The sequence below is a fragment of the Stegodyphus dumicola genome, chromosome 3, assembly GCF_044657685.1.
Source record: "Stegodyphus dumicola isolate Sdum_Otavi_A_Nest chromosome 3, ASM4465768v1".
Classification (NCBI taxonomy): Eukaryota; Metazoa; Arthropoda; class Arachnida; order Araneae; family Eresidae; genus Stegodyphus; species Stegodyphus dumicola.
In genome coordinates, this window is record NC_140770.1 from 185,100,042 (window position 1) to 185,120,620 (window position 20,579).

The 20,579-nt window shown below is 30.5% G+C and overlaps 1 protein-coding gene across 4 annotated transcripts in view; it reads left to right on the forward strand.

The window, feature by feature from the left end:
* The window catches only part of Dd (CTD nuclear envelope phosphatase 1-like protein dullard), an 85,913-nt gene that overhangs the window by 11,546 nt on the left and 53,788 nt on the right, over window positions 1–20,579 (forward strand). For all 4 annotated transcript variants that reach the window (XR_015040380.1, XR_015040381.1, XM_035357896.2 and 1 more), the window contains exons 2-3: window positions 494–560; window positions 9,959–10,077. Coding sequence is in view for 2 of the 4 variants with exons in the window: in XM_035357896.2 (XP_035213787.1) it covers window positions 494–560; window positions 9,959–10,077 (186 nt within the window). In the remaining 2 variants the exon portion in view is untranslated. The remainder of the gene's footprint in view (window positions 1–493; window positions 561–9,958; window positions 10,078–20,579) is intronic.

Sequence of the window (20,579 nt, forward strand, 5' to 3'; positions counted from 1 at the left end):
AAACAAAGCAACTTAAACAACTTACATTGAAAGAAATGTTTAATAAAGTAAACAAATAAATATTAAGCTTTTTTTTTTTGTAAATTTTGATACCCTTTAGATCATAATTGTTCTTTATTTCATAAATTACGGTTTCATATTTTTAATTTTATAATTTCTGCATGCCATCTTACCAGATTTAAACTGATGATCTATAATCCGGAATCGCCGAAGTCCCGACGAGTCCGGATTAACGACTTTTGACTGTATCTCATGAAGTTTAATTTACTTTCTTCACGTTCTTTTATGTCATTTTGATCTATATTAAAGTACATTACATATGTGTATGTGTGTTCTAAAAGTTATTCTTCAATTGCACTGAAAGAAATTGTTATCAAATAAAAAGATTGTTTATGCATTTATTTATTTAACTGTGTTTCTTAAATTGTTTTTAAGTGAATTAAAATGGGAAATAATATGAATTATTGTTCTAAACTTGTTTTTTATGTTATAGATAGTTCAACATCAGACAGTGAAGTACGATGTTCTACCTCTTTCTCCTTTGTCCAAACATCGCTTAAGTAAGCCTTATTCATTTGTCTAAACTCTTTAAAATTTTCCTAAATTTAACTGGTTTTCCGAAATTTAGAACTGGTAAAATAATGCACACTTTCTTCTTCTTCTCTCTCTCTCTTTTTTTTTTTTTTAAATAAATTCTAATGCTTATACTATAAGTTTAATAATCTGAATGCAGTTTGATTTATACTTAGTTCGTTATGAAATTCAGTAATTTGAAGTCTATGAAAAACGATTGTTTTTCAAAAATTTACTTCTTGTTTAATGCATCTGAAGTAATTTCTTGATAGCATAGTGTTGTTTTGTAATTTTTTAAAACTGCTTTTACTATTTCTTCACTTTATCCGAAAGTTTTGAAAAGTGTTTCATATATGCAGGAACTCTTTCAAACTTATAATGCTAAAATATTGGGATCATTACTTCCGATTTTATAATTGCCAATAAAGAATAGGTGAACATGTGTCATGTTTTTGTTACCTGTGCAAAGTATATAAAAAATGGTTCATATCTTCTATTGTCATGGCGCTTTGAAATGTATGAAAAAGTAGAGAAGAAAAAGAATTAGAACACTAATGATTAGGAGGTAGGTAGCGTTTTAATTCTGCTCAGTCTAGTTTCACAAATGCATTCATCACTGTTAATAAATCATTGTGTAAAATTGTTTTTAATGAAGAATTATTTTAAGACTATGGAAGGGACACTAGTAATGGCAAACAATAAAATTTGTGTACTGCTTTCAATATAATCCCAATAAAATATTTACGAAAGAAAAATTCAGTGTTTTAATAATATTTATTCAAGGTATTAAATATATTTTAATGAAGATTATTGAAGTCTTGTGTGTGATCGAAATTGTTTGATATACTGTTCATGCCCAAAAAATGTAATTAAAAATTAAATAATTGGAATATATTTTATCATAATTAAATAAGAAAGTTAACTGTGCTTTGAAGTTTCAAGTAATATAACACTCCATTTTCTCCTCCCACTCCTACTAAAGAAAGTCTCATAACTTCAAAAATTTATGAAAATCCAAATTGACACTGAAACCTAATTTACATTTTCTATAGTTTTTATTTCCTTATTTGTTTAAACGAGGTTTGTGTGAGAATGAGTAATGGCAGATTATTTTAATTCATATCAGTAAAAATTTGAATTAAATATCAATTAAATAAATGTTGTAAACTTAGGAAAGGGAGAAACAGTTTTTAATGTTTTTTCAGTAGAATTTTTAAGAAAGTTAGAAAGGATTCAACCAACTATATCTTAAAAAATGTATGTTGTATTGATAGATCAGTTTGCAGAACTATTTGAAAGATAATAAACTAAGAATTTAAGATTCCATTGCTGATCAAAATAAAATTATTTCACTTGAGTTTAATAAATTATTCATAAAAAATTATTGCCTTTCCCATGAATTACCTTAATGTACCTAATAGCATATCCAGGTATTCTTCAGGTCAACCTAAGTTGGGAACACTGTCTATAGTAGAAATTGCATGCGTCCGCAGTGGAATATAGTTCTACCATTTCGAGAAGTAATATTGTAAAAATTATGCTGTGAAATATGAGTGCTGTTGAACAAAGGGAACGGAAGGAAAAAAATGTGCGAACGATAGATTACATTGCGTCCAGCTTTTTGTTTAAAAATTTGCTAAATCATGTCAATCAATGACCAGCAGGAAGACATCTTCTCTTTAGGCATTATTGGCGAAACTGCAAATTCCAGCTACCCTGACCTCAACTCACTCTTGACGAGAAAAGCAATTAAAGCATTCATTCATTCAGTGACGGAGAGGAGAAAAAAGCAGTTGTTATGGTATTCATTCAGTCCCGCTAAGCTTATAGCTAGTAACAATATCGGTATTGTATTTTTTAGGAAAATGCTCCCGTAGTATGACAGAAGCCTTCATTACGATAATCTTTAGTGATACTGTTTTTTCAGATTCATGAGGTTGAAAATTATACACATATGTCGAAGATGAAGCAGGTACCATAACAACTGCTTTTTTCTCCTTCCAGTCAGTAAATGAATGAATGCTTTAATTGCTTTTCTCGTCAAGAGTGGGTTGAGGTCGGGGTTGCTGGAATTTGCAGTTTCACCAATAGTGCCAAAAAAAGAGGATGTCTTCCTGCTGGGCATTGATTGACATGATTTAGCAAATTTTTAAACAAAAAGCTGGACGCAATGTAATCTATCGTTCGCAATATTTTTTCCTTCCGTTCTCTTTGTTCAACAGCACTCATATTTCACAGCATTATTTTTACAATATTACTTCTCGAAATGGTAGAACTACGAGGGCTATCCAGAAAGTAGATTACGTTTTGGAATAAAAAAATAAACAAAGTATAGGAAACAAATTTTATTATATACAGATGAAAGCCACACTCAAATACTACTTTTCTACATAGTCACCATACAAATTAAGGCATTTATCGTAGCGATGTACGAGCTTGGAAATTCCTTCGTCGAAAAATTCGGCCGCCTGCGCCTTCAACCACTTCGTTACCTCTTCTTGCCTTCCATCTTGCACAAAACTTGTGGTAACCAAGCTTTTCGCTGATGATTTCGTGCAACAAACTTCGCGAAATTTGTGGAAAACTCAAAGAAAGTTCCGTTATTGTGAAATTTCGATTTTCACGGACTTTAGCATCGACCTTTTTCGAGAAGTTCGGCGGTCACTATGCTGGGTCTCCCACTTCGATCTTCGTCGTGAACATTGGTTCGGCCATTTTGAAATCTTATGACCCACTGACGCACTCCACCTTCAGTGATAATGTTGTCCCCATACACTTCACGAAGCTGCCGATAGATTTCTATCGGTTTACAGTTTTTTGCAGTCAGAAACCTTATTACTGAGCGCACCTCGCAGCTCGCGGGATTTTCAATTAACGCAGACATTTCAAACCGTCACAGTATCTGAACGGAGCACAGCACGAACCTCTCACTAGCACGGCTAGATGCAGACTGAGCTGCGCAACGCTCTGACCCCAAGATGGCCGCGCTAGTCCCGCCCCTAGCGGACACAGACGGAAACGTAATCTACTTCCTGGATGGAATCTACTACTGCAGACGCATGCAATTTCTACTATATACAGTGTTCCCAACTTAGGTTGACCGCTTCATCTTTGACATATTTGTGTATTTTTCAACCGCATGAATCTGAAAAAATAGTATTGCTAAGATTATTGTAATGAATGCTTCTGTCATATTACGGGAGCATTTTCCTAATAAATACGATACCGATATTGTTACTTGGTATAAGCTTAGCGGGACTGAATGAATATCTCAGTTAAAAAAGGGCTCTTTTCCGGGCCACAAATTAAAAATACAAGGGCCGTTTTCAAGGCCAAAATTAAAATTTAAAAAAAGGCAGAACTATAAACAGTTATAAATAACATTATAAATACAAGCTAACAAATCCCTTAGAAAATACAATATGAAAGTGTCTCACCAGTAGCCGAGTGGTTGAATCACTGAATACTGGTAGTTTGACATTGTTTGAACCCAAGCGAACGGGCTGTATTCATGGTCACTTTGGGTCATTTTCCCATGTGTAACATGAATATGAGCATTTGTTTCCTTTAGAAAGTCCTCCACAAATGCATCTCACCCTTTAGTCGAATAGCTCTTGTGGGCTTTGCTGTATTCAAATCACTTAACCTATCTAATACGGAAGTACTGATCAATTAAGTTAACTCTGGTAGAAGGAACAAGGGTTTCTGTCTAAAGGAAGAGATGGCTTCGTGGGGACTTTATAAGGGTAAAGGCCTTCTTTTATATAACATACTGAGTGACTTCTGTGCAGTTCAGAGCTTACAGTCATTGCAAACAAACTCGCTGCATACTACCAGTGTTTCATGGCTTAAGCAACTCTATCATTAATACGCTTGATTTGCAGATGATTCCATCTAAGAAAAGGAATAGCCAGATTTTTCCATATGATATGCTTGTTGTTTTTATACCTCGAAGGAAATGTATTGTTTTTACCTAGCTTATACTGTCCTACGCGACAAAATATAATTCGCAGATTCTCAGAGAGCTGAATCAGTCTGCTTTTTATAAATTGAGAGATGTAAAAGCAATGTATTCCCCTTCACGAAGCAAAAGACGCACCTTTCTTGCCACATCGCGCATAGACATTTCATTCTTCAAAGCATAAATAATTTGTTTTTTAAATACAAGCAAACTGCCGCTTAATACGGTAAATGTTTTAAAAGCAGTAAATGCACTGAAGCTTTCAGATTTTCTTTTTTCTTTCTTTCTTTTTTTTTTTTTTTATAATACAAGACATTTTTAATGGTATATAATTGTAATTGATCAGTGGAATTAAATGGTATATGATTAATTAGTTGGTATAAGATCATTTGTTTCTTAATTTTTATGTTTGTTTCACAATTTTAAAATTTTAATATTTTTCTAATACCTTGACATTTTTAATGGAAACTCTTTAGTCATTAGACCGCAATCTGAAGATCTCAGTTTCCAGTCTTTTTATTCATTTTATTTTTTATTTTAAACAGTAATCAGAAAGATAGGATAAAACGTACTGTAGGAGGGTGATTACCTGGGCCTGACTGGGAAGTGTGTCTTTGGAGACAATACAGGATGTAATTTTTAAAATGTTTGCTATAAAATATTGTCAGAGTTTTTTAAACAATCGCAGATTAAATCAAAATGACATCTGTAAAAAATAAAAATCAAAAATTTTCCCATTGTTCACTGTTTTGGTGGTAACAAGCTGCGTAAACTCTTTAAGAATTAACAGCTTTTGTAACAGATGGAAAACTTGGATTCCAGCTTGTAAAAGGAGAATAGAATTGCTTCAAATGAATAAAAACGCTATTACGAATTTTGTATATATGTAAATAACTTTAGTGGAATTATGTTCAAAATTATAGAAAATACTGTACTGAATCTTATTAATTTCTTTTATTACAAAAGTAGGAAATGGTCATAAAAGTTCAAACATTTTTAATGATGATCAATCAGCCCTGAAATTCGGCACCACTGTCTGTGTTTCTATATAATAAAGTCCAAATATGTGAATGTTAAAATTTATATATTTCACAGAAGTCTGTAAAGTCATTAGGAGCAGGAAACAGGAAAAATCAGCAATGTCCTCCGCGGGATTCGAATTTTGGACCTCCTGAAGCTAGCTGGAGGTACGTCCAATTACACCACGAAGACGGGGTTAAAGAATGTTAAACTTCCTTGCAAGTTTTTTGTATTTAACTGTCGCTCCCAGTAGTAAATAGAAACCAAAAGTGAACATTAAAATGGTATGAAATGTTAAAAATTAGAAAGGATATTAAATAAAAGAAAAAGCATAGAAATTTAGATTTAGGAAAAGTAGACCAATGTAAAATTTAAAATAAGGCCTAAAAAACTTATAAAGTCGTAGATTTAAAACTTTTCGTATCATTATATACTTCATATTGGCATGTTTCCCTTATGTGTAGACAAATTAATATCCTAGAGTTAAAAAAATATTAAAGAAAATCTGAAAGGTTTCGGATTTTAAATTACGTCCAAACGGGTGCTTTTTTAACATTTTGTCTGTATTATGTTCTTTGCACTTGAACCATAAAATTCAGTTCAACAGCAATATCGCAAATTAGTTTTAAATTGAGCATATCTTTAGAATTTCCGATACACAGTTCGACGTGCTGGAGATAAAAAGGTCCCCCCCCCCATTATAGAATTATTTAAAATTTTTTTTTTTTTTTTTTTTTAAACTTCGCAGGAAAGTATATCGTGAAATTATTATAAGTTTAAATTCCAAGATCTTACCATTATAATGTTGTAAGGGGACACAGCCGCAAAATGTTGATAGTTCAACTTAAGTTCTGCTCCTGTTCATTGAACATGTTACCGGCATGGAAGTTTAATAACTGTTCCACATTTAATGTAAATATGAGTCAATTTCTGATAGAAAGTTTAATTATCCTTTCTTTTTAACATGTTGCTTTAATTGCAATTATCCAATCCGTTATACACCAAAAACAGTTTAAATTGCAGATATAGAAATCGAAAACTAATTATTACTGCAATAACTAAGATTTTATTTCATAAATTGCTGTAAATTAAAACATAAACATTTCATTGCAGTAAGAAAAACATGCTTAATTTACGGTTACAGCAAGTTTTATAAGAGCTATGTTACTTGTGTGAGGTTATTTGACTAATAAAGATGATTTCAGTGACGACATACTCTCCATGTCAGTAGTAATAATATGTAACACTCTGCTGCCGTAGAGAAAAATTCTAGCAGTCATAGACAGCCTTATTCTAAATCTGTGCTCTTCCATAACAGAAGAGGTCATATGAAACTGTCTTAGGAAATATTCATAAAAGTTTAGATATCGAAACTCTAGAAATACATAATAAAAGTTCTAATTTGAGAATAGGTTCAAAAAAGGAATCATAGTTTTTTTTTTTTTTTTTTTTTTTAATAATCAGTTATTTACTCATAAGCATACTTACACAGAGTGGCCCCAAAATTCTTCGAACACTGATGAGTTTCAGTGAAATATTGCTTTATTCATTAATAAAAATCTGATGTGTACACTACATGACTTCCTTGTATGGAATATTAAATTATGTGCATTTTTTCCTGCATTCCATTTAAACTTATTTCTTCGAATTTCATTTAAGATACATTTCTCATTCAATTAATTCAGTTCTCACTTCGTGGCAAGGCAAGGATACATAAAAACTCAAAATATTTTCATTAAAAATTGAGTGATTTGGAAAAACATAAAATACCAAATACAGTGTAAGCAGTTACAAAAATTTACAATTAAAAATTAGTTTCTAAGCAAAAACAAGCAATTTGGCCACTGGGCAAGAAGACAGATTTTTAGGTGCACAAAACTAAAAGATTCCTTTTGGACCTATTCTGCAAAAAGACACTGAAGGTGCAGAAAGATTTAATTCGCTATTCTGTTAAGTTTCAAATGTAAACAAATATGGCTGCTACGATAAAAAAAATTAGGCTTAGCCGGCCGCACTTTTAAATTGTTGATAATTCTACAACTGTTGCATGTAGATTACCGTATTTGACGGCATATAAGACGCACCCTTATTTAGACGGCCACACACAAGGAAAAAAAGTTTCAATAGCATAGTTTCTTTTAGTTCTCACGTTTTGTAAAAGTCAAATAAAGAATTATTGAATGCAAATTACCTTCACGTATAAGACGCAGGTAACTATTTTGAGACCAAATTTAGGAAAAAAAAGGCATCTTATATGCCATCAAATACGGTAATTAAAGGCATAAAAACCTTAACTGGAAGATAAGAACAACAAAATTCAATCATTTTTAAAGCAAAAAATGCACAATTTACCAACTTATAATAATAATAAAAGAGCTCACAGCACTAAGTGATATATATATATATATATAGAGAGAGAGAGATCTGTATAGATACGACCGTTTGCAACCAAAAAGGGAGATGCACAGCTGCATGTTATAGTTGTCTTATATACAAAATGTCAAACTTCTGAGACTACTCGTTTTTGAGTTACGTGAGATACATACATACGTACAAACATCGCCAAAAAAAATTTCTATTGAATCCCCTTTAAATCCTTTTTGCAACCTATTTTGGGAAAAGTCTTTTATTTTATCCTTACGTACACAAATCATGCAAAAAGATCATTAAATTGCATTCAGTATCAGTCAAAATAGATGAAATTGATGAATAGATATCTGTCTATCCAAAATAGATGAATTTCATTGAAATACGAGACCAGAAAATTTTTGTAATTACAATACTTCCTTTACTTTGTACAAGGAAGTAAAAAGCCATATTTGAATATTTCTCCACTGACCATAAATATAATTTTATTGATCCTGATACTGACTATTGAAAGGTTTCGAGTTGGTGAAATGGGAAAATAAACAGTGCTGCACTGTCCATAACCAAATTAGATTCTTTATTGAGTTTATGAAGCAGCAGCTGCATCCTAAAATGTAAATGTTTTCAGACATTTTAAATGATGTCCACATTTTCATGCCTCTGTGTCAATATTAATTTCCTACCCGACATAAGTTTTCTCGCTTTTGGTAAGTATTTTAATTTACATTAAAAATTTCTATTTTTTAAAATATATCTGTTATTTTTACTTCCTTGTACGAAGATTTTTCCGTGGCATATCTATGTATCTCACATAACTCAAAAACGAGTAGCCTCAGAATATTAAAATTTTGTATATAGGACTGCTGTAATATTTAGATGTGCCCCTCCTATTTTGATTGCAATCAGCCACACCAAAAGTATATAAATATATGTGTATATGTATCCACTTTGTTACTCGGCTCAGTGAGCTCAGTTTCTTTATTCTTATATGTTTGTAAATTGTACATTTTTTGCTTTAAAAAATTATTGAAAATTTATTATTAGCAGCCATTTACATTTTAAACTCAGCAAAATAGTGCATTTGTTGCCAATCTAGAGAAACTAAGCTTTGCAACAACAAAGTAATTGTACATTTTTTGCTTTAAAAAATTATTGAAAATTTATTATTAGCAGCCATTTACATTTTAAACTCAGCAAAATAGTGCATTTGTTGCCAATCTAGAGAAACTAAGCTTTGCAACAACAAAGTAAAGTCTTCTTTTATTATTGTGAATCAAATTATGCTTAATCCATTCTGGAATTATCATTTAAGTTATTAAATTATCTCACATATTGACTCAGCATAACATTCACAACAATTAAGTCGGTTTCTACGCCTTATCTTTTTACCGAGTGAGACCAAAAGTAAGCTTTTAGTTTTGCACACCGAAAAGTCTGCCTTCTTGCCTGGTGGCTGAATTGCTGTTTTTGCATAGAAACTGTAATTTTAATTGTGGAGAAAAAAAAAAAAAAAAAAATTAAGCTGTTTTAACTGCATTTGGTGGTTAATGTTTTTCTGTATCTTTCAAATTTTAATATAGATGTTTTGAGTTTTTATGTATTTTTGCCTTGTCGCGAAGCGAGAACTGAATTAATTGAATGAGAGGAAATGAAAGGCAGGAAAAAATGCATTTAATTTAATATTCCGTACAAGGAAGTCATGTGGTGTACAGATTTTTTCCCTTTTCGGTTTTTCTTGAATTTAACTGTATTGTAGATATTTTGGTAATAATTTTCATGCTTGGAATTTTTCGCCAAACTGTTAGCACTTTGTATCTGATCCCAAAAAACAGAAAAGTACTATTTTATCACTCTTAACTATGCTTTTACTATATTTTTAATCATGACGATAATTTGAGTTTTTGTTTATAATAACATAGTTTTATGGACAGAATGCTAAATTTGTCATTAAAAATGTTATGAACTGTTTCAACTTTTCTTGTGCTTAAAAATGTAGTTAAATTGTTTGTACTTTCTGAACATTTGCTGTTTATACAGGTTTGGTGAAACGGAAAATACTAGTCCTTGACCTTGATGAAACATTAATTCACTCTCATCATGATGGTGTTATCAGACAGATGGTTAAACCTGGCACACCACCAGATTTTGTACTGAAAGTATGTTTATAATTCAAACATATTTTGGTTATTTTCTCTTAAAAGGACTTTACAGTTTATGAATTATGTTTTTTACTTTTAGTGATTTAAGTAATATACTGATGCAGCTGAAAAATAATACAAAAGTATTATGTGTACAATTGAGATAATTATTAAATGCAATCTAACCCTAATTTAGTGACATTTGATTTAAAGTCATGTGCAAAAGTTTGACCACACATGGAAAAATCAGATTTATTGGAATTCCACAACAAAAATGTGTTATAAATGAAAAAAATGGACTTAAAAGGTTACTGAAGTATAGTCAGTATTTTCTCAGACCTCCTTTATTTTTTGTCTCTGCTGCAATCCTTTTAGGCATGCTATGAACAAGAGACTGGCAGTGAAGCTTGAGAAATCTTTGTGCACCACACATGCTTTATTGCTTCAACAAGTTCTGTAGCACTGGATTGTAGCTTCTCCGCGACTTTATTTTTCACAATACACCTCAGGTTCTCTATGGGATTCAAACCTGGGCTGTTACCTGGCCAATCAAGCACCTGGATTTGAGTAGCCCTGAAATAGTTCTTCTCTGCCCTGTGACATTGATTTGAGCATTTTCATATACAGTACTAAGTCCAAGATCTGGACGTCCAATATCCAAAATGGATCTAAAATCGGGACCTCAAAGCCACCAACTCCCCTTTAATTTATTTTTTAGAAATGTTTTTGTATGCTTTATGCATGTGCATTTGATTTTTCCCCCATAGTAAAAAAACACATGAAGAGTTGCGATTCTTAATATCACTTCGGCACTAAATGAAACACCTCATTATTCAAGAAACAATCAATAATTTGGCTCCATAGCTGCATACCTGCTTGGCATACATCTCAAATCGAAACATTCTACTTAAAAACATTATTGATTTTACACTAGTGATATTTTATATCCCTGACGCCAACCTGGCAGATCATATTATATTTTGCTTTCATCACTGCATGTTTATACACATGATAATTTGAATAATGACTTATGCGGCAAAGCTGAAATTTTGACCGTTATCGAATGCAATTTAACGATGTTTTTGCGTGATATCTGTACGTAAGGACAGAATAAAATACTCTTTTCCTTCAAAAAAATTATAAAACTGCTTTAAAATTAATTCTGAAGAGAATTTTTCGTGGCGTCTGTACGAACGTATGTATGTACGTACGTAAGTATCTCGCATAACTCAAAAACGAGTAGCCTCAGAACGTTGAAATTTTGTATATAGGACTGCTATAACATGTAGATGTGCACCTTGTATTTTGGTTGCAATCGGCCGCACCGAATGTATATAAATATATTTATATATCAAATGTTGTATGAACTTAAATCCATTTAGTGCGAATACAAGTTATTATTACTTGCGCAATTGCTGCAAAGTTAGTTAATAATAATTTATTTCCTAAACAGTATTGATTAATTGATTATATTATCTCCTAAGTTTAATTAAAGTAGAATTATTTTAAAAGTGTGCATCCATACTGGTAAGTTATATTTTGAAAGATGTTTTGAAGTAATTTGAAAGCAAAATGTTAATAATGTTTTAACGGGGACTGGAGTTAAATCATCACGAGGAATAATATTACAATTGTAAAAGTAAAAATTAAAACATGTAATTATTGTCATTGATCGGAAATTAGTTGACTTTTCAAGGGGAACAAACCAACTCCCGTTCAATGATCAATAATTGATAAAAATACGTAAATATGAAAGTGTTTCGTCTTTACTCGAGTTATAAGTTAAAGCCAAACCGGCAATTCTAGTCAGGCCAAATATTTCCGCGAATAGTTGTTACTCAAAGAACTGATTCTCATGAAGCATTTTAGTCAATTCAATTTGGAGTAAAAATCAATTACTGTAGAGAAATCTTGTAAAACTCGAGTAATCGTCCCCGACACTATCATCTTTATGTATTTGAGTACTATATTATTTGTAGAAATTAAACATTGGAAATTGTCATTATGAAATCGAAATCAAACTAAAGTTGAAATAAACATAGAAGATTATAAAAAAGATAAATAATGCAAACTTTGCAAAAGCAAATCAAAGAGAACATAAAAATAATATAAAAATAATATAAAAATAAAATAGAAAATAATATAAATAAGATCAGTGAATGTACATGAAGATATAAAGGCCAGAAAGGTATTAAGTAACTTACATTCTTTCTAGTGGGGGAGTTGGCAGTGTGTTCTCTTCGTGTCTGACTCAGAAGTGTAGGGTGTCCGAAAATTCTTAGCGGCAGTAGGGGCTTTGAATTATATCAGTCGGTAAGACTTGGTTGAAGAAATTTATGGTAGTGGGTGGGACTTTGAATTCTTGAGGGATGTATTTTGTGGAGTTCTTATCTGAGAGAGACCGTCTGTTAAGATTTTTTTAAAAATACTAGTGAATGGAAATTAATTAATTTCTGGCTAATTGTCGTGTCGCAATGATTAAGAATTTAAGAAAGGAAAAAGGCATTTTCGCTATCCAAGAGCTAGTAGACAGTCTAAAGTCATGAAATAGGCCCATTTTTTTAGTAACAGTATAGTAACAGTATATGTCTGAAGACAATTAGCTTTTTACAATATATACAATTGAGTAATTACACTATATACAAATCTTTCAACTGACAGTCATCCAACTTATACCGCCTTCTCAGGTTTAGGAATAAATTATCATATCCCTATCAGTTAAATGATTTAGAGTGAGTATTTAACGCCTGCTCTTTTAAGGCAATGGTTGATAAATTGAAAGGGAATTAGATTATTTTTGAGAATTTTGATAAGGATCAAAATTTCGCGTTGTAAATCTATTGTATCTGTGCATATAGTTTTAATTCGTTGTATTTGATTAATTATAGTATTGTTAATTACTTTTTTGGATATGTTGGAGTTCCAATTTATTAATTTGTTAGTATTGAAATTGAAGTTTCTTGTTTTGTCAAAAAGTAAAATTTTTTTGTAGTTAATGATTTGAAGATCTAGAAAGTCTATGCTATTTTGTGAATTATTAGTTTTATTAAGTTTAAGACAATTCGGATAAATGTCGGAGTTTTCAATTTTACCAAAATTATTAATTGTAATAAGGTCATCAATAAATCTGTAGGTGTGTTTGTAGTAATTTAACTCTTGTGGTTGTAGATTTTTTTGGAAGTTAAATTCTTTGACAAATAAAAAGATATTACAGATCGAGGTGCTGGAATGTAAGCCCATTGGCAATCCTCTGACTTGTTTAAAAAGTTGATTTTGAAACTTGATGTAGTTATGAAAAAGTGTGCATTTTAGGTAGGTTTTCCATTTGTCAAGAGTCATGATATTGAGTATATTAGGGAAAAGTTTTGGTAGATCAAGTAGACTGGTATAGATTTCTTCTAGAGGAAGTGAGGTATATAAGTTTTCAAAATCATAGCAGTTAATGTTTTGGATGTTAATGGTATGAATGGTATTAATGACAGGAGTGTTATTATGAATGATCCAGCAATAGTTATGATTAGTGTTACAATCATTGAAAATAAATTTACAGATTTTATTAAGTTGAATTGAAAAATAATAGTCTATATTTTTCTTGTAATTATTAGTTCCATTAGCTATAAATCTAAATTTTAATGGTGTTTTATGGAATTTGGGAATCGCATAAAGATTAGTAAATCTGTTGTAGTTTGCATTGAAAGTAATATTGAGTTTCTTATGAAAAGTTTTAATCATGTTTATTATAGATGTTTCTGTAAGGTTGGCTGATTGATAAGTAGTTGCGTTGAGAAGTTCTTTATGAATAATCTCAGTGTAGAATTGTTTTCATATAATACTAAAGTTATTAGTTGCTTTATCTATTTTTGTAATAGTAAAAAGCTGTTTTAATTTACTAATATCAGATGTAAGTTGCGACCAGTTCAGTGTACTTTTAAATTTAAAATGGAAAGCTAAAATTCTTCAACGCATATCCACAGAAATCAGTCACCTCAAATTTAAAAGTACACTGAACTGGTCGCAACTTACATCTGATATTAGTAAATTAAAACAGCTTTTTACTATTACAAAAATAGATAAAGCAACTAATAACTTTAGTATTATATGAAAACAATTCTACACTGAGATTATTCATAAAGAACTTCTCAACGCAACTACTTATCAATCAGCCAACCTTACAGAAACATCTATAATAAACATGATTAAAACTTTTCATAAGAAACTCAATATTACTTTCAATGCAAACTACAACAGATTTACTAATCTTTATGCGATTCCCAAATTCCATAAAACACCATTAAAATTTAGATTTATAGCTAATGGAACTAATAATTACAAGAAAAATATAGACTATTATTTTTCAATTCAACTTAATAAAATCTGTAAATTTATTTTCAATGATTGTAACACTAATCATAACTATTGCTGGATCATTCATAATAACACTCCTGTCATTAATACCATTCATACCATTAACATCCAAAACATTAACTGCTATGATTTTGAAAACTTATATACCTCACTTCCTCTAGAAGAAATCTATACCAGTCTACTTGATCTACCAAAACTTTTCCCTAATATACTCAATATCATGACTCTTGACAAATGGAAAACCTACCTAAAATGCACACTTTTTCATAACTACATCAAGTTTCAAAATCAACTTTTTAAACAAGTCAGAGGATTGCCAATGGGCTTACATTCCAGCACCTCGATCTGTAATATCTTTTTATTTGTCAAAGAATTTAACTTCCAAAAAAATCTACAACCACAAGAGTTAAATTACTACAAACACACCTACAGATTTATTGATGACCTTATTACAATTAATAATTTTGGTAAAATTGAAAACTCCGACATTTATCCGAATTGTCTTAAACTTAATAAAACTAATAATTCACAAAATAGCATAGACTTTCTAGATCTTCAAATCATTAACTACAAAAAAATTTTACTTTTTGACAAAACAAGAAACTTCAATTTCAATACTAACAAATTAATAAATTGGAACTCCAACATATCCAAAAAAGTAATTAACAATACTATAATTAATCAAATACAACGAATTAAAACTATATGCACAGATACAATAGATTTACAACGCGAAATTTTGATCCTTATCAAAATTCTCAAAAATAATCTAATTCCCTTTCAATTTATCAACCATTGCCTTAAAAGAGCAGGCGTTAAATACTCACTCTAAATCATTTAACTGATAGGGATATGATAATTTATTCCTAAACCTGAGAAGGCGGTATAAGTTGGATGACTGTCAGTTGAAAGATTTGTATATAGTGTAATTACTCAATTGTATATATTGTAAAAAGCTAATTGTCTTCAGACATATACTGTTACTATACTGTTACTAAAAAAATGGGCCTATTTCCTGCCTTTAGACTGTCTACTAGCTCTTGGATAGCGAAAATGCCTTTTTCCTTTCTTAAATTCTTAATCATTGCGACACGACAATTAGCCAGAAATTAATTAATTTCCATTCACTAGTATTTTTAAAAAAATCTTAACAGACGGTCTCTCTCAGATAAGAACTCCACAAAATACATCCCTCAAGAATTCAAAGTCCCACCCACTACCATAAATTTCTTCAACCAAGTCTTACCGACTGATATAATTCAAAGCCCCTACTGCCGCTAAGAATTTTCGGACACCCTACACTTCTGAGTCAGACACGAAGAGAACACACTGCCAACTCCCCCACTAGAAAGAATGTAAGTTACTTAATACCTTTCTGGCCTTTATATCTTCATGTACATTCACTGATCTTATTTATATTATTTTCTATTTTATTTTTATATTATTTTTATATTATTTTTATGTTCTCTTTGATTTGCTTTTGCAAAGTTTGCATTATTTATCTTTTTTATAATCTTCTATGTTTATTTCAACTTTAGTTTGATTTCGATTTCATAATGACAATTTCCAATGTTTAATTTCTACAAATAATATAGTACTCAAATACATAAAGATGATAGTGTCGGGGACGATTACTCGAGTTTTACAAGATTTCTCTACAGTAATTGATTTTTACTCCAAATTGAATTGACTAAAATGCTTCATGAGAATCAGTTCTTTGAGTAACAACTATTCGCGGAAATATTTGGCCTGACTAGAATTGCCGGTTTGGCTTTAACTTATAACTCGAGTAAAGACGAAACACTTTCATATTTACGTATTTTTATCAATTATTGATCATTGAACGGGAGTTGGTTTGTTCCCCTTGAAAAGTCAACTAATTTCCGATCAATGACAATAATTACATGTTTTAATTTTTACTTTTACAATTGTAATATTATTCCTCGTGATGATTTAACTCCAGTCCCCGTTAAAACATTATTAACATTTTGCTTTCAAATTACTTCAAAACATCTTTCAAAATATAACTTACCAGTATGGATGCACACTTTTAAAATAATTCTACTTTAATTAAACTTAGGAGATAATATAATCAATTAATCAATACTGTTTAGGAAATATATTTATATATATATATCCACTCAATTACCCGACTTGGTGATCTCAGTTTCTTTACTCCTATATGTTTGTAAATTGTACATTTTTTGCTTTAAAAATGATTGAATTGTGTTGTTTTTATCTTCCGGTTAAGGATTTTATGCCTTTAGTAAATCTGTGTGCAATAGTTTTAGAATTATCACCAATTTTAAAGTTGTTTAATTGCCGCTAAGCCTGTTTTTAATGGCGGCCATTGATGTTTACATTTGAAACAAGAGACTAGTGGATTTTGTTGCCAATCTAGAGAAACTTAGCTTCGCAACAACAAAGATAACGCATTCATTTATTATTGCCAATTAAATCATGCTTAATTCTTTCTGGAATTTTTTCGAGGAAATAAGTGTTTGAGATTTACTTCGTAATTTTTAATATAGATATTTTGAGTTTTTATGTATTTTTGCCTTCTTGCGAAGTGAGAACTGAATTAATTAAATGAGAAATACTCAGTCGTCTGTGAAAAACTGTTTCTTTTTTGTTTTGTTTGCTTAGTTTCTTTTATGTATCATTCTAGCTTTATTATAGTATTTGAATAGAACATGTGGCAACGATTAGATAATTCTATTCTTTAAATGATATAAATTTTGTGCATTATGAGTTATAATATGAACGAAATATATACGTTAACTGTTATATAATTATTGGATTATATAGCAGTTAACTTAGTTTCCGTTATATAATTATTATATAAGTTAACTGTTATATAATTATTAATACTGTTAAGTGAATCTGGCGCCAGAGTGTCGCTATGGTAAACAAATACTAGAGTGAATTTTAAAGAATGCATTTATTCTATTGTGGTTTATGTGCTGTCGCCGAAGTAGATTTAATTCAATCCAATAAGTTTTAAATGAAATGCAAGAAAAAAATGCGCATAATTTAATATTCCAATACAAGGAAGTCATGTGGTGTACACATCAGATTTTTTATATTAGTAATTTAATAGCAAAATGTATGGTAACTTTTTATCTGGACATTATGCTTGACATTCCAGATTCAAGTTAAATGTACTAAGAAATGTTGACAAGGAAAAATTAAGAAAAATTTCTTTCCATATGCTAGAAACAGATTTTGTTAATGATACTCATAGACCAATAAAAATAACTGATTAGTTATTCACATTAACCCAGAACTGGCGCCAGAGCTCGTTTGGCAACACCAGGCGGCATAATTTAAGAAAGACAAAATTTTTGGAATTTAGAGAAGCACCAAACAGCAAAATTAAGGGATGACAAAATTTTATTAATTTAGGGAAAGCATTGGGACCCAAAATTTAAAATCTAGGGAGGCGCTTGGTAACAGAATTTAGGACCCACAGAGACTGCATCAGGCGGTAAGATATCTATCATTGACCCTCGATATGACTTAAGTGTATGTGTGAATTTATTTATTCAGGACTTAAATAAGCTTTAAACATGTGCAAAAAATAGACACAAGTATAATAAATAACTAAATTAATATAATTCGGGCTTAACTACTTCAGTGCGCGATAGAAGCAAGACAAAATTTGGTGAAAAAACTTGTCTGTCGTCGCCATTCTCATGATGCATAGCCAGTAATATATAGCGAAAGTTATCAAGTTAGGCTAAAATTATACTTTACTAATTCCAAGGAATTTCAGTTAATATAAACAGATTGCCCTGTTCCATAACTTTCTGATTTAATCCAACTTGTTATTTTTTGCAGGCTGTTATTACAGCAATTTTATGAAAATAAAGTTTGAACTTTCGAATTATGTTGAAAAGAGTTTCTAATTCTGGAGGTGCAAAAGGATTTACAAAGCAAAAGCATGTTTCGATGTCTATTAAATGAAAAGTGGAATTTCTAAAAAAAATGGATAAAAGTATATCCGGCTCAAAATTATGCGAGGAGTATGACATTGGGAAGCCATCTGCACATGACATAAGAAAACAGAATAAAGGAATTTTTTGTGATTCTGATACCCCACTCTCAATGAATAACAGAAAAACTATTTGTTATGCTAGACGTGACGATCATGACAAAATAATGATTGAATTGGTCAGACAGCATTTGCAGCAAGGGCATGCCAGTGTCGAATACAGTGCTAAATGGCTCAAGCCAATATATTTCATGAAGAAATGAACTTAACTGAGTGCACATATTCGACAGGTTAGTTAACCAAATTTAAAAATTGCCGTGGTATAAGGCAATAAGCATGTGCAAATGCTGCAGGAATGCACAAGTGTAAACTTTTTGTAATCGCAAAAAATACATGAGTTTGAGCATTTAAAGGAGTAAAGAATTTGCCCGTTATATATCTCAAAAATAAAAGAGCATGGATGATAGAAGTGTTAATGAATGATTGGTTTGAAAATCATTTCATAATCGAGGTTCGGCAACATTTGAATTCGGTTCATTTACCTGAGGACACAAAAATTGTCCTATTTGTAGACAACTGTTTGGCTTATACTTCACTTAAAGTTTTAGTGAAAGATAATATATTGGTATTATAGGGAATAACCATTTAAAATCTTTGTTTTAAATGTCTAAATGGCAAAAGAGAGTTGAGCAACATTGCCTAAACTCTTTTCCTTCTTTTTATAAGAAGGAAGTATCATATATCGGTATTATTCCTTCCTCCAAATTTTGCGTTCACCATTCAGTCTATGGATATCATACTAGTGCACACGCTGAAATGCACATATAAAGTAGCATTTTTTAAATTCATTGAATTTTTAAAATTCATTCAAATTTCTTGAATGGTAAGACTGTTCAAGAATTTAAAAAATATTTTAGCATAAAATCTGCCATGTGGAGCATCGCAAGATCGTGGGATATGTGTCTCCAGATACTTAAAAAAATGAATAGCATAATTTATGGCCAGCTAAAGTATTTCATTGTGAGGATGATTAAGATGATAGCTGCAAATTTGAAAGTTTTGGGATATCACAAACCAAAGGTGAAATTTTCCAATTAATGGATTTTGTAAAGAAATGTAAAAAAGTGGTAATAAAAATGAAGATGATATAAAAGAAGTTTTTCATTACGATGACAATGCCCCAATTTCAAACGGTTAACGCACGACAAAATCTGTAGTATGGTTCTAGATCCAAAAATTACTGTTACCGATTGTGAAGAAAGTGGCAGGTTATTGAAAACGAAAAAATTTTGATTGATAAGTTAGTTGGAATTCTTGACGCAGCAATTACAGGACCTGAATAAAATGGAACTTTGTAACTGAACAAGAAATTAAAATCTGGCTGTAGAATTAAAGACAAAATATTAGCACAAAAATCGAAGCAATTTAAACAACTTACATTGAAAGTGTTTAATAAAGTAAACAAATAAATATTAACCCTTTTTTGTGAATTTTGACACCTTTTAGATAATAAATGCTTCATTATTTCATAAATCACAATTTTAATTTCTACACGCCATTTTACTAGATTTAAACTGATGATCTAATATCTGGAATCGATGATGTCCAACAAGTCCGGATCTTGGACTTTGTTCTGTATACATATATAAATATCTTTTAAAACTATATGTAGCTCTTAAATTTTGTTAAGATGGGATATTATCCTTTTCTGTTTTCATCATTTGCTAGAAAAAAGTGATATATGAGTTTCATAAGAAGATTTGAGAGCACATTCAGAATTTAATGGACATTGTAAGAATTAGAATAAATCAAATTAGAATAAATATAAGTTGGTAAACAATATTTGTATTAGAAAGTATTAAGTAAAGCATTTGTAAAAGTTTTGATGAATTAAAAGGTACATAGTCAGAAGGAAGTTAAAATGAAATAAAATGTTCTAAATTGGCACGTTTAAACATAACAAGGTTTGAGTTTACTTATTTATTCATGTGGTTTTAACATGTCATTTAAAAAGTTTTATTTTGTTTTTGATATATTAAAGTCATAATTTATGAAGCAAATTATGTTCTACAGCATTTAAAAAAAAATAATATTTGACCTGGCTGAAACTATTTTTTAACGCATCTGCTACTTGTCAAATGATAACCGGTAATGCTTATAA